Here is a 12,309-nt window from a genome sequence, read left to right as displayed (position 1 = left end):
TTTTTACATTGTGTATTTCTGGCTTCTTTATCAAAAATCGGGTGTCCAAAGGTGTGGAGATTTATGTCTGGGTCTGCAATTCAATTTCATTGATTAACAACGTGTCTGTTTTTTATGCAAAAGGCATGATGTTTTTATTACTTTAGCTCTGGAGTACAACTTGAAATCAGGGATGGTGATAGCTCCAGCAGTTCTTTTATTGTTCAGGATTGTTTTAGCGATCCTGGGTTTTTTGTTTTTCCATATAAAATTGAATATTGTCCTTTAAAGTTCTGTGAAGAATTGTGTTGGAATTTTTAATGGGATTGCATTGAATCTGTAGATTGCTTTTAGTAGGATGGCCAATTTTACTGTATTAATCCTACTAATCCACAGGCACAGGAGATCTTTCGATCTTCTGATATCTTCAGGTCTTTCTTCAGTGTTTTAAAGTTTTTGTCATTCTAGTCTTTCACCTGCTTGGTTAGAGTTACCCATATTTTGTATCACTTGGGGGCTATTGTGAGAAGTGTTATTCCCATGATCTTTTTTCAAGGTCTATTTGTCATTTGTATATAGGAGGGCTACCATTTTGTTATGTTTTGTTTTTTGTTCTTCTTCTTGTGGATGTTTGTTTGTTTGTTTTTAGTTAATCTTGTGTCCTACTGCTGTACTGAAAGTGTTTATTAGCTGTAGGAGTTCCTAGTGGGATTTTTAGTGTCACTTATACATACCTTGACTTCTTCCTTTCCAGTTTGTATCCTTTTAATCTCCTTCAGTTGTCTTACTGCTCTAGCTAAGACTTCAAGTACTACATCTAGTAGGTATGGAAAGAGTGGACAACCTTGTCTTTCTGATGATTTTAGTGGGAATGCTTTGATCATCTACTCTTTTTAAGTGGATGTTGGCTGTGAGCTTGTTGTAAATTGCCTTTATTTTGTATCTCTAGTCTCCCCCAGGACTTTTATCTCGAAAGGGTATTGGATTTTATTGAAGGCTTTTCTGTATATAATGAGATGATCTTTTAGGTTTTTCCTTTTGGTTTGTTCATGTGATGGATTACATTTATCTATGTACATATGATGAATCATCCCTGCATCTCTAGGATGAAACCTACTTGATCATGGTGCATGATCTTTTTGATGTTTTCTTGGATTCAGTTTGTGATTTGTTGAGGATTTTTGAATCTATTTTACAAAGGAAATTGGTCTGTAATTTTCTTTCTTTTGCAGGGGTCTTTACATGATTTGGGTATCAGGGTAACTGTACTCTTAAATTAGTTGGACAATGATTCTTCTGTTTCTCTTTTGTGGAATAATTTGAGGAGTATTGGCATTAACTCTTCTTTCAAAATCTGGTAGAATTCTGCACTAACACCATTTGACTCTGGGCTTTGTTTTTTTTTTTTTTTTTTTTTTGGTTGGGAGACTTTTAATGACTGCTGCTATATCAGTGAGGGTTATAGATCTGTTTAACTTGCTTATCTGATATTTATCTAACTTTGGTAAGTAATGTGTATTGAGAAAATTATCAGTTTCTTTTACATTTTCCAATTGGGTGGAGTGTGGGATTTTAAAGTATTTCCTTATGATTCTCTGGATTTCTTCAGTATCTGTTGTTGTGTCTCCCTTTTCACTTCTCATTTTGATAATTTGGAAAATCTTTCTCCTCCTTTTAGGTAATTTGGATAAGGGTTTATCAATCTTATTGGTTTTCTCAAAGAGCCAACTCTTTGTTTCATTGATTCATTGTTTTGTTGGTTTGTTTGTTACTATTTTATTGAGTTCAGCCCTGAGTTTGATTATTTCTTGCTGTCTACTTCTTCTGGGTATGATCTTTTTCTTATTGTTTTAGACCTTTCAGGTGTATTGTTAAGTTACTAATATGAGATCTCTCCAAGTTTGTTGCTTTTATATTTAGGTAGACATTTAGTGCTATGAACTTGCTTCTGAGAACTGCCTTAACTGTGTTCCAAAAGTTTGGGTATGTTGTGTACTCATTTTTATTCAATTTTAAAATGTCTTTAATTTCTTTCTTTATTTCTGTATTGATCCACTTTTCACTTAGTAGTGAGTTGTTCAGTTTCCCTGAGTTTATAAGTTTTCTGTTGTTGTTGATATCCAGGATTAAAGGATCCTTTACCGTGGTGGTCAAATAAGATACAGGTTTTTATTTAAATTTTCTTGTGTCTGTTGAGACTTGTTTTGTGTCCCAGTATGTGCTCATTTTTTTAAAAAGTTCCTTGAGGTGCTGAGAAGAAGATATATTCTTTTGTGTTTGGATAAAATATTCTGTAAATATCTGTTAGGTCCGTTTAGTTTATGGTGTCTAATTAGCTCCAGCATTTCTCTGTTTAGTTTTTGTCTGGATAACCTGTCCATTAGTGAGAGCTGAGTATTGAAGTCTCCCACTATGAATTGTATAAGGGTCAATATGTGATTTAACCTGTAGTAGTATATCTTTTACAAACTTTTGTACCCTTGTTTTTTGGGCATAGATGTTAAAAATTGATACGTCCTCTTGGAGGATTCTTTCCTTTGATGAGTATGTAGTGTCCTTCCCTATTGCTTCTGATGAGTTTTGGTTTGAAGTCTTATTTTGTCAGATATAAAAATGGTTATAACAGCTTGCTTCTTAGGTCCATTTGCTTGCAATATCCTTTTCCATCCTTCTACTCTGAGGTAATGGCTATCCTTGATGTTGAGGCATATTTCTTGGATGTAGCAGAAGGTAGATACTGTATTCACATCCATTCTGTTAGTCTATGTCTTTTTATTGGGGGATTCCAGACCATTGATATTGAAAGATACTAGTGAGCAGTCTTTGTTGATTCCTGTTATTTTGTTATGGGATGTGTGTGGGTGTGTGAATGTGAGTGTGTTTGTGTGTCCTCTCTTTTGATTTGCCATTCTGGAAATATGTTTCCTGTGTTCTCTTCGGTGCATTTAACCTCTTTAGGTTGGAGTTTTCTCTTTAGTACCTTCTGGTGCTAGGTTTGTAGGTAGATATTGTTTAAATTTATTTTTTATCATGGAATGTCTTATTTTCTCCATCTACGGTTATTGAAAGTATTGCTGGGTATAGTAGTCTGGGCTGGCAGCTGTGGTCTCTTAGTGTCTGTAGCACATCTGTCCAGGCTCTTCTGGCTTTTAGAATCTTTATTAAGAAGTCAGGTATAATTCTAATAGGCCTGCCTATATGTTACTCTTTCCCTTGCCGCTTTTAATATTCTTTCTTTGTTCTGTATATTTTGGTTCTAAAATGCCAAAGGGACTTCCTTTTCTGGTCTAGTCTATTTGTTGTTTTGTACTATTTGCTTCCTGTACCTTGATAGGAATCTCCTTCTTTAGGTAAGAGAAATTTTCTTTTATGATTTTGTTGAAAATGTTTTCTGTGCCTTTGACCTGGGTTTCATCTCCGTCCTCTATTCCTATTTTTCTTAGATTTGGTCTTTTCATAATGTTGCAGATTTCCTGGATGTTTTTGCCAGTTTTTTTCCCTGAGGTACCCATACCTTCTATGTGTCATCAATGCCTGGGATTCTCTCTTTCATCTTTCATTTCTTATATTCTTCGGTGAGTCTTACCTCTGAGCTTCTCCTTAGAGTTCCTACACTTTTTATTTCCAGATTTCCTCCGGTTTCAGTTTTTGTTATTGATTCTATTTCCATTTTCAGGTCTTGATCTGTTTTACTCATTTCCTTCCACTGTTTGTGTTTTCATAGATTTCTTTAAGTATTTGTTCATTTACTCTTTAAGGACCTCCAGGGGTCTTTTTCTTGTCTTTCAGCTGTGGTGCAATACTCAGAGCCTGGTCTAGAAGGGTTGCTGGGCTGTAGTGAAGACATACTTTCCTGGCTATTATTGGTTGTGTTTTTACACTGGCATCCAGGCATATGGGATTAAGAAGACTATAATTCTAGGTGCTGATACCTGGTTTTGTCTTCATTGGCTGGCTGATTTGTTTCTTGGTTTCTCTTGCCTTCTCTGGTTCTAAGGAGAGTGTGGTGGCTGTCTGTTGCCTGGTAGAAAATTTTTCTGGGATCCTGATTGGTGTGGTCACTGTGGGTCCAAGTAAAATGTGTTTCTAGGTATTGAGTGCTAACCCTTAGGAATGGATCTAAAGGTTGGAGGAAAATGAGGTGTTCTACCAGGATCTGCTTAGCCCCCTGGAGATGGGAAGGATAATGAGGAGAGGCCACAGCAGAAGGTCTGCTACAGAGTTGGTGATGAGACTGGGAGGTTGGACTTGGAGGAATGGAGGGTCATGTAAAGATCTACTATTATCCTACCTGCTTTACTGGTTAGAGTGGCCTGTGGGTTTCCAGGCAATTTCTGTTGGAGGTGGGCTTGGATAAAGCAAGAAGTAGTGAAAAAGAAGTTTGGAGGCTTAGATCTGTGGGGTCCACTAGAGGTGGAGGTAGGGGAAGGGAGTCTGTAGCAGGTGTTTTGCTACAAAGCTGGAGGAGCTGAAGGAGAAGTGAAGATCTGCAGTTAAGCGACCTGCCTCCCAGGCCAGAGTATAAACCTATTTCTTGTGAGTAGTTGGGATGGGGAGATAGAGAAACCCAAACAGAAGGGCTAGTTGAAAAATTAAAGATGCTGTAACAAAATAATAATAATAAGTCTATGTTAAAAATATAAGTTATTTAAGTCTTTCAAAGTAGTTTACAGTTATCATGTGGTTGTCACCAAGGTGCACTGAGGGACTGTGGCTGGTGTTGCATCTTTTCATTCTCTTTACAAATGAGAATATTTTCAGAATGACAGAGACAGAGTTTTCATTTGCATTTTATGACCATCACTATATCTTTCTTGTAAGATATCTCTAATCTAAGATTCTTTTTCATTGTCCCCACTGAGAGGAGAGAATTTTTTTATATCTAAATTAATCCAAGCTAGCTACCACAGTATGTATGTCAACAACATTTGGAAAGGGAAGCCAAGTCTTGACACTGACAGAGGTTTTAAATTCAGGAAAAGATGATAGGATAATAATGAGTTGTTGATGATGGTACAAGGGATTAAACCAATGCTAAGCAAGTGTTCTACCTCCAAGCTATATTTCTACCCTAAAATTATTAACAATTATTTGAACAAATGCCAGACATTGTGTTAGTGCTATTTTAACTTTGTTATTATTTTTATTTGATCACTGGATAAAAGGTTCCAGAAAGAGAATCAAATACAAACCATGAATCTAAACAGTAGTAAACCAAGAAAAAATGATGCCAGGCTATTGACTTTAATACCTGATGGTCATTAACCACTGTCACCTCAGGCAAAATTATTAGAGAAAAGACCACTATTTTTATCTGATATGTACCACTCAGATATAAATACAGCATTAAATATTATAAAATATCTGTGTAGTTAAAAAAAATAGAAATTTAGATAATTAGGGGAATTGTGAAGTTTCCCAAAATATTCTTGTGAGGAAACAGAGAAGGAATGCATTTCCTTTCAAGTTAGTAAATTTTTTCTTCTCTTTATTACCATATTGGGGATCGGGCCCAGGGCCTCTGCATATGCTAGGCAAATGCTTTCTGACTACACTACATCCCTAGTCTCCCGAGGGGGAATCCTGAGAAAGAGTACTTCAGAAGCAGAGAGTAGACAGTAAAGTTTTATGTGTAATACTAGGGAAACATCAATGAAAAACACTGAGTTCAACATTTATCAATTTTGCATTTTAATGCAAAGCTAAAAGGTTCAGGAAGGGAAACACAAGCTGATTGGAGGGTAACTTTAATGCCAATTAAATTCATCACATGAGTGTTAAAAGTAAACCAGGACAGAATGGGATAAGGCTTCTTAGAAAAACCCAGCTTCAAGCCACAGCTCTCAACTTGATTGTTCATTGGAATCATCTGGAGAGTTTTAAAAACACTCAACCCTGGTCCTGTCCCCAGAGAGTCTGCTTTTATTGTTCTGGAGTGAGGGTTGCTGGTTTTAAAAGCTCCCCAGGTGGTTCTAATGTGTGGCCAAGGTTCAGCACCCCTCATTTAAAGGTTTTAGTTAATGTGGTTCTGATCACATTGATCTGGGATGGAGATGTTATCTTTTTAGCCAATCCTGGGTGAGTCTAACAGGCAGCCAGAGAAGCTGGTAATCTCTGAGATATCAGAGAGCTTTCAAAGGAGGAAGTGGTTAAATTATTTCAAATCTCTGCTCCTCATCAGCTTCCGCAAAAGAAACATTGATAGAAGTATGGTATCTGGGGCATGGAGAATGAAAGCCCCTCTCTGCTTCCCCAACTCAGCCAGTGCTTGTACTTCTGGTACATTGTGAGGATTATATCGACTCTCCAAATTTACCAAGCATCTCCAAAGGCTGATGTCATATCATCTCTGACACAAAGTACAAAATGATTACTACAGGCTGGGATACAGCTCAATGGTAGAGTGATTGCCTAGTGTGCACAAAGGCCTGGATTTGATACCCAGCAGCACCCCTACACAACAAGAAAATGATAAAATATGTATATGTATTTAAGGGGTTGTTAAAGGTTGGAAGAAGGATTAGATTTTCTGCCTGAATGTTTTACAAAGGTTGAAATTAAAGGGAAGAAAACATGATTTCAATGTGAAAAATACCTTTCTTCTAAAATAGCTTTCAGAAAACTGTCATTAGAGTTTTACACTCAGATACTGTGCCTATCAGTCAAGCATGTGATATGGGCTGTAATCTTAGAGCTGGAGAGGCAAGGCAGGAGGATCATGAGTTAAGGCCTGCTTTGACAGACCCTGTCAAAGAAATGGAATAAGGGAAGGGAAGGGAAGGGAAGGGAAGGGAAGGGAAGGGAAGGGAAGGGAAGGGAAGGGAAGGGAAGGGAAGGGAAGGGAAGGGAAGGGAAGGGAAGGGAAGGGAAGGGAAGGGAAGGGAAGGGAAGGGAAGGGAAGGGAAGGGAAGGGAAGGGAAGGGAAGGGAAGGGAAGGGAAGGGAAGGGAAGGGAAGGGAAGGAAGGAAGGAAGGAAGGAAGGAAGGAAGGAAGGAAGGAAGGATAAAAATGACAAGTTATAGCTAAGTGCTAAAGAAGTTACCCAGCATGTGCAAGGCCTTGGGCTCAATCCCTAGTACCACACATATCACAAATTACTTGATATTAATCCATGCAAAACTTGTTTGAACTATGGATGTAACTCAGGGGCTGAGCACTTGCTTAGCATGTGCAAGTCTCTGAGTCTCATCCCTTACATCTCAAAAAAAAAAAAAAAATACAATGAGAAGAAAACTGCAAAATCAAGATGCTAAGAGTTAAGGACTTTCGTAACAGTTAACTGATAGATAATGCATGTGCTGATTAAACTGACTAATAGATAATGCATGTGCTGATTAAACCGATGGAGTTGTTCTGCAAAGCCTACATGTTGCCGAAGTTCACAGTCTTTGTCAATTTAAGAAGTAAAGTATTCAGTATCTAAAGTAGTAGCTTGGGGACCAATGAATGGGCTCAGCTGATAAAGGCACCTGCCATCAACCCTGACAACCTGAATTCCACCCTGTGTTCCATGAGGTGGACCTTCACATACATGCACATTTGGTCAACTCTGCACCACACACACACACACACACACACACACACACACACACAGAGAGAGAGAGAGAGAGAGAGAGAGAGAGAGAGAGAGAGAGAGAGAGAGAGAGAGAGAATGAATGAATGAATGAATGAATGAATGAATAAGGAAACACTTTGAAGTACCATCTTAGAAGCCTCTTGCTTGTGTGTATTTTTCAATTTTGAATTCCTAGATTGCTGCATGAGTATAGGCCAAATCCACATGTTGCATTTCTTTTCTCCAGCCAGTGTCCCCATGCTTTGAGAAGAGTTAAGACCTTAACAAAATTGTATTGGGCATATGTATGTTTAACTTACATGTGTATAAATATACAGCAGAAACCATAAATAACACAAACCAAAGCCTTTTTCTGCAATGCAGTGTGAAGATAGGCATTTGTACCCTTTCGGGTTTATTTTTAATTTTATTCAAATACACCATTGTTGATCCAAAAATTTACGATTTTCCTTCAAATTATATATTAATTATCACAATTTCTTACTTTCTCATCTGTCTAGAAGAGCTATATAAAGACACCCAAGCGTGTGCACATGCACCCTCAGCTGAGCTGCATTTCATCTCATCTTCCAGAGAACACCATTTTCATGGCCATCCCTTCCCCTTTCCTAGCCATTTGCTTTTTAAGACCATCCATGTGTTCAGCCCCAGTGACCATAGTGGGGCTGGCTGCTCATTTCACTTCTGCCATCGCTGCTATCCACTGATCACCATGGCTAATCAGACGGCACGCCAGCCTGCACCAATCATTAAGATGACCCAAATTAACAGTCCAGCCATGTCACAGTACATTCATTCCACATACACAGACATGGCCTAAGTATGAGGCAGAAACCTGCACGTGCTTATCTGTGTTTGCACTGTAGCTAGTTTTATTGATTATCATGATATGCTTTGGCACTTAAAATCTGCAAATGGGAATCATTTCTGAATTATTCCAAAGACAAAGCGGATGTGCCTTTTCCTCCCAGCCATTCCCTTCATTTGTCTTTTTCCCTCCAGTTGGATTGTAAAACACCACAGCTTAACACATGCTCAGCTCTTTACTTAGAAGGGACTTTTAATCATATTAGTTTTCTATCTTAAAAGAGAAACTCATTTTTTTTTCCTAGCCAGGTAAACAGGGCAGCGCAGACTCAGAATTGTGAGTTCATCATCAAAATTTTGTGACCCAGTTGTCTTGTAGATGGTAATGGTAGTCAGTAAAACTCAGTTCTTAACGGTTATACAAGCAGCCTTATCTTAACCACAGCTATGACTGTTGGCACCTTGCAATGCCTGGTGTAAATTTATCCTCCAAATATTTGCATTCTCGATAGTCATTTTTCTACAATACAGTCTAATAGAGGGTCCCATTACCTGCTAAATGTTTGCATAAATTATCAATCCATTATGCACAGTAAGTTTTATAAAACATTTACAGATAGAGATCATGTTTAATTAAAATTAACTTCCATATGTAAGCCAAGTGTGCACTAATGATTCACAGTGACCTTTTATTACCTATAGTCCCTTGTTTTGGATGGATGATTGACAGCTTGCTGTTTGGCTACCATGTTGAATTTTAGCTGACAAGACTTTTCATTTTAACTCAATTTGCCCGCCTATCGCAAGCTGGTGGCAGGCCAGACCCCAGTCACCCAGCTTTGCCTCGGCAGCTCGCTCTAGTTCTCATTAGTACGCATTTATTCAGTGGGAATTGGGAGACAAATGCTTGAAGGCATGTGAACTAAGTATAGCAAATGAGGTTTAAAGACTGAATATTTATAAGTGTATGGAAAGTTGGTTGTTTTTTTTTTTTTTTAATTCTAGAGCAAATTGAGAACCAAGTGCTAGCTTTAGTATAAAAGAAATGAAGATAGAAGGGGGACAATTCTAAGAATAAAAATACTATAAGCCTTTTCTTTCCATTTTGGAAATATGTAAAATCTCTCTGACAACACCTTATCAAATAAAAACCTGGCTTCTCTTTCACAGAATGCTTGCACAATGAAGTTTAGCACCCCGTGCGTGAGAAGGGGGAAAACTGAGGGTCATGTTCATTTGTTGCTTGGTTATCCCTTGGTATGTTTTAAACTGCCTTGTTTGTTCGGCACTAGCGCAGAAACAGATGTTGCTCTACCGTGCCGGATAATTTACTGTACCTCCTGGTGTAGCATGGAAGTCCTCCCAGGGCCCAGCTGGTCTGTCAGTGGCACTGGCTGGTGTCTGCTCAACTATGACAGCGACAAGGAGAAGCTGTAGGTTTTTTTGTTTTTTTGTTTTCGTGGTACCATTGTCATTCTTCTCAACCTATAGTTCTGCCCATGCTCATTCTGGGGCCGGTGGAAATGCGGCTGGCTTTTGTGTCTCGGTGCTGTGCCGCAGACCCCAGAAGCTCCCCTCTCCACTGGCGATAATAACACAACTCATTACTTTTGTCGCCTAATGATTATCGGCATGATCGCTCAGAGCAAGAGCCAACCTCGTCTTGCACACATAACTGGTACTGGAAGGTAAAACAGATTTGTCACTTACGATCTGACTGCTGAGCCACACTTTCAGCTCCATTATTGTGATTAACTTCTGCATAAGATATGCTTGCCCAATTGTCATTTGTGATACTGCAGTGGGCACAAGCTGCCATGCTTCCCAGGAGCACACCAGCCAATCGGATATGACTGTGTTATTCGGACTGTTAAATGCCTACCCTTGTCACAGCAGCCACCCCAAGCATTATTTTGCTTTTGTATTTCTTCTTCCCACACCCTACTGGACTTGTTGTGTGAACAGAACTACTACATATGCCAGCTACTATTTCATACCACATGTTAAAATGATGCCATACTATTGTTGGTCCAACAGGGCCAGCAGCAGGACATGGAAAGTGGATCCTTGATTTTCACCATAGAAATGTTGGTTGTTGGTGTCTTGCCAACTGAAATCTGTTATGTCAGGTGCCTTGTGGCTATCTGCAGTAGAGTCCATGTTCCAAAACCAAAGTTCTTTTCTAGCCTCATCACCAGCAAACCGATTTGACTCTGCCTGATTATAATAACGAAGGCAGTCTAAGAGAATATGCACAGCCTCACTGTACGTCACATTGAATCACCACACTGCCCACACAGAGCTGACCGCAGCCTCATTTCTTTAGACAAACGCATGCTTAAGGAAAAACCTCCTGGGAGAAGGCACCCAAAGCTACTACATGTCCCTGTACAAGCTGTTCATAGGTTTACATTTTACCAAAATAATGTTTATTTCTGTGTTGTTGTTTTTTTTTCTGTATACAAGCCCCCAATAATGGGTCTGCCTTTAGTAATCTAATAACTGGGAACTGGCTGACAGGGCTGTGCTCGGCACCAAGAAACTAGGCTCTGAACATGTGTATGTGTGTGTGTGTGTGAGGTTTCTAAATTGCAAGTCATAAACACAATCATTTATTATCATGTGAAAGGGGGGAAGCTCCATTTGGAGCTCTTTCACATTGCTGATTAGAAAGAATCAAGCTTTATATTCCAGGATCCATTCACGCTGGTGGAAACATAGTCAGTTTTGATTATGAAGGGAGAGATGCAGCCCTAGACAGGAGCTACACACTGATATGCATGCTATCAGAATGATTTATGCAAATTATGCATATTATTCCCAAAGGAATTCCTCCTCAAACTGCCAGGATAAATCGCCGGAAATTAGCCATAAAATCTGCCGTGCTAGGAGCAAAAGGTGAAGGCCACTGGGATAGCAAGGACATTCGGCTTCTGGAATCTTCCAGGATATGATGATGGTGAATGTTATTCTCCCTGGACAGTGAGGAAAAATGTGGTTTTCTTCCTAATCCTATAAAAATGTGTTCCTTGAAAATTTTCCAGCAAATGCTGACTCATTTTATTTACAGCTAGCATAAGAGAAATTAAGTGTTAAGCTGTCTCCAAATGTACCTACTACAATTACTTTCTTGTTAACTGCCTAAATGCTATTAAGTAGCTAAGCCTGGCTTTAAAGGCATCACTCCTCTAAAGACTGGTGAAGTAACCCTCCAGTAGTGTGCTGTGAGAAGGGTATAGCTTCACGTTACTACGTTTGTGCTCCTAACAGATGAGTCCTTTCTTGGAGACCGTTCCTTCTTTCCTCTGTCCATAGACAGCACGGCTACCTCCTGCCTGTAAATCCTCAAACGATGTTGGGGCAAAGCCACCAGGTTCTTTACTCTCAGCATCCACAGCGTCATTGACTCTCTCTTAGGTCTCAATGAATGTGAAGAAATTATTTTCCTACCAGGCGAGGTTGTTGTTAATGAGTTCCAACAGCCAACAGAGACAGCTTCTCAAAGCACTCACTCATGTTACAAGAGCTGTTGTTTGTTTTCCTCAGAAAGCACCATTCTCGAGGTCCTGCGGCTATGCTCCTACTCCACCATCTTTCGTGAAGTGCAAGAGGATATGAATTTCAACTCAGAGACTAGCAGTTACTGTCTGCGGAAGGGAGACTTTGTGGCCATCTTCCCTCCAATCCTACACACTGACCCAGAAGTCTTTGAAGCTCCAGAGGTAAATAAGCATCATGTCGGTTATTGCTGCCGGTAAGCAAGCTCACTCCTGCATCCTTTAGCAAATCTCTCACTGGAGATTTGAGGCAGCTTGCTGATGGCTTCTCTATTTCCCTCTAATAGGAAAATTTTTGCCTTTACAGAAGTTTTTTTTCCCCCCTAAGAATCTGCCTTTGACAGGTTGTGTGTGGTCTGTGAACAAAAATTCAGATAAGTCTAAATGCTA

General features: G+C 39.2%; 1 protein-coding gene across 1 annotated transcript in view; it reads left to right on the top strand.

The window, feature by feature from the left end:
- Positions 1-12,309, top strand: part of LOC128096036 (cytochrome P450 7B1) — a 183,768-nt gene that overhangs the window by 155,909 nt on the left and 15,550 nt on the right. The window contains 1 exon segment of the mRNA XM_052715113.1: positions 11,909-12,084. Coding sequence (XP_052571073.1) covers positions 11,909-12,084 — 176 coding nt within the window.

This window comes from Peromyscus californicus, unplaced genomic scaffold, assembly GCF_007827085.1.
Source record: "Peromyscus californicus insignis strain IS unplaced genomic scaffold, ASM782708v3 Scaffold_5__1_contigs__length_169319896, whole genome shotgun sequence".
NCBI classification, from domain to species: Eukaryota; Metazoa; Chordata; class Mammalia; order Rodentia; family Cricetidae; genus Peromyscus; species Peromyscus californicus.
This window is presented reverse-complemented; position numbering and strand designations above follow the sequence as displayed.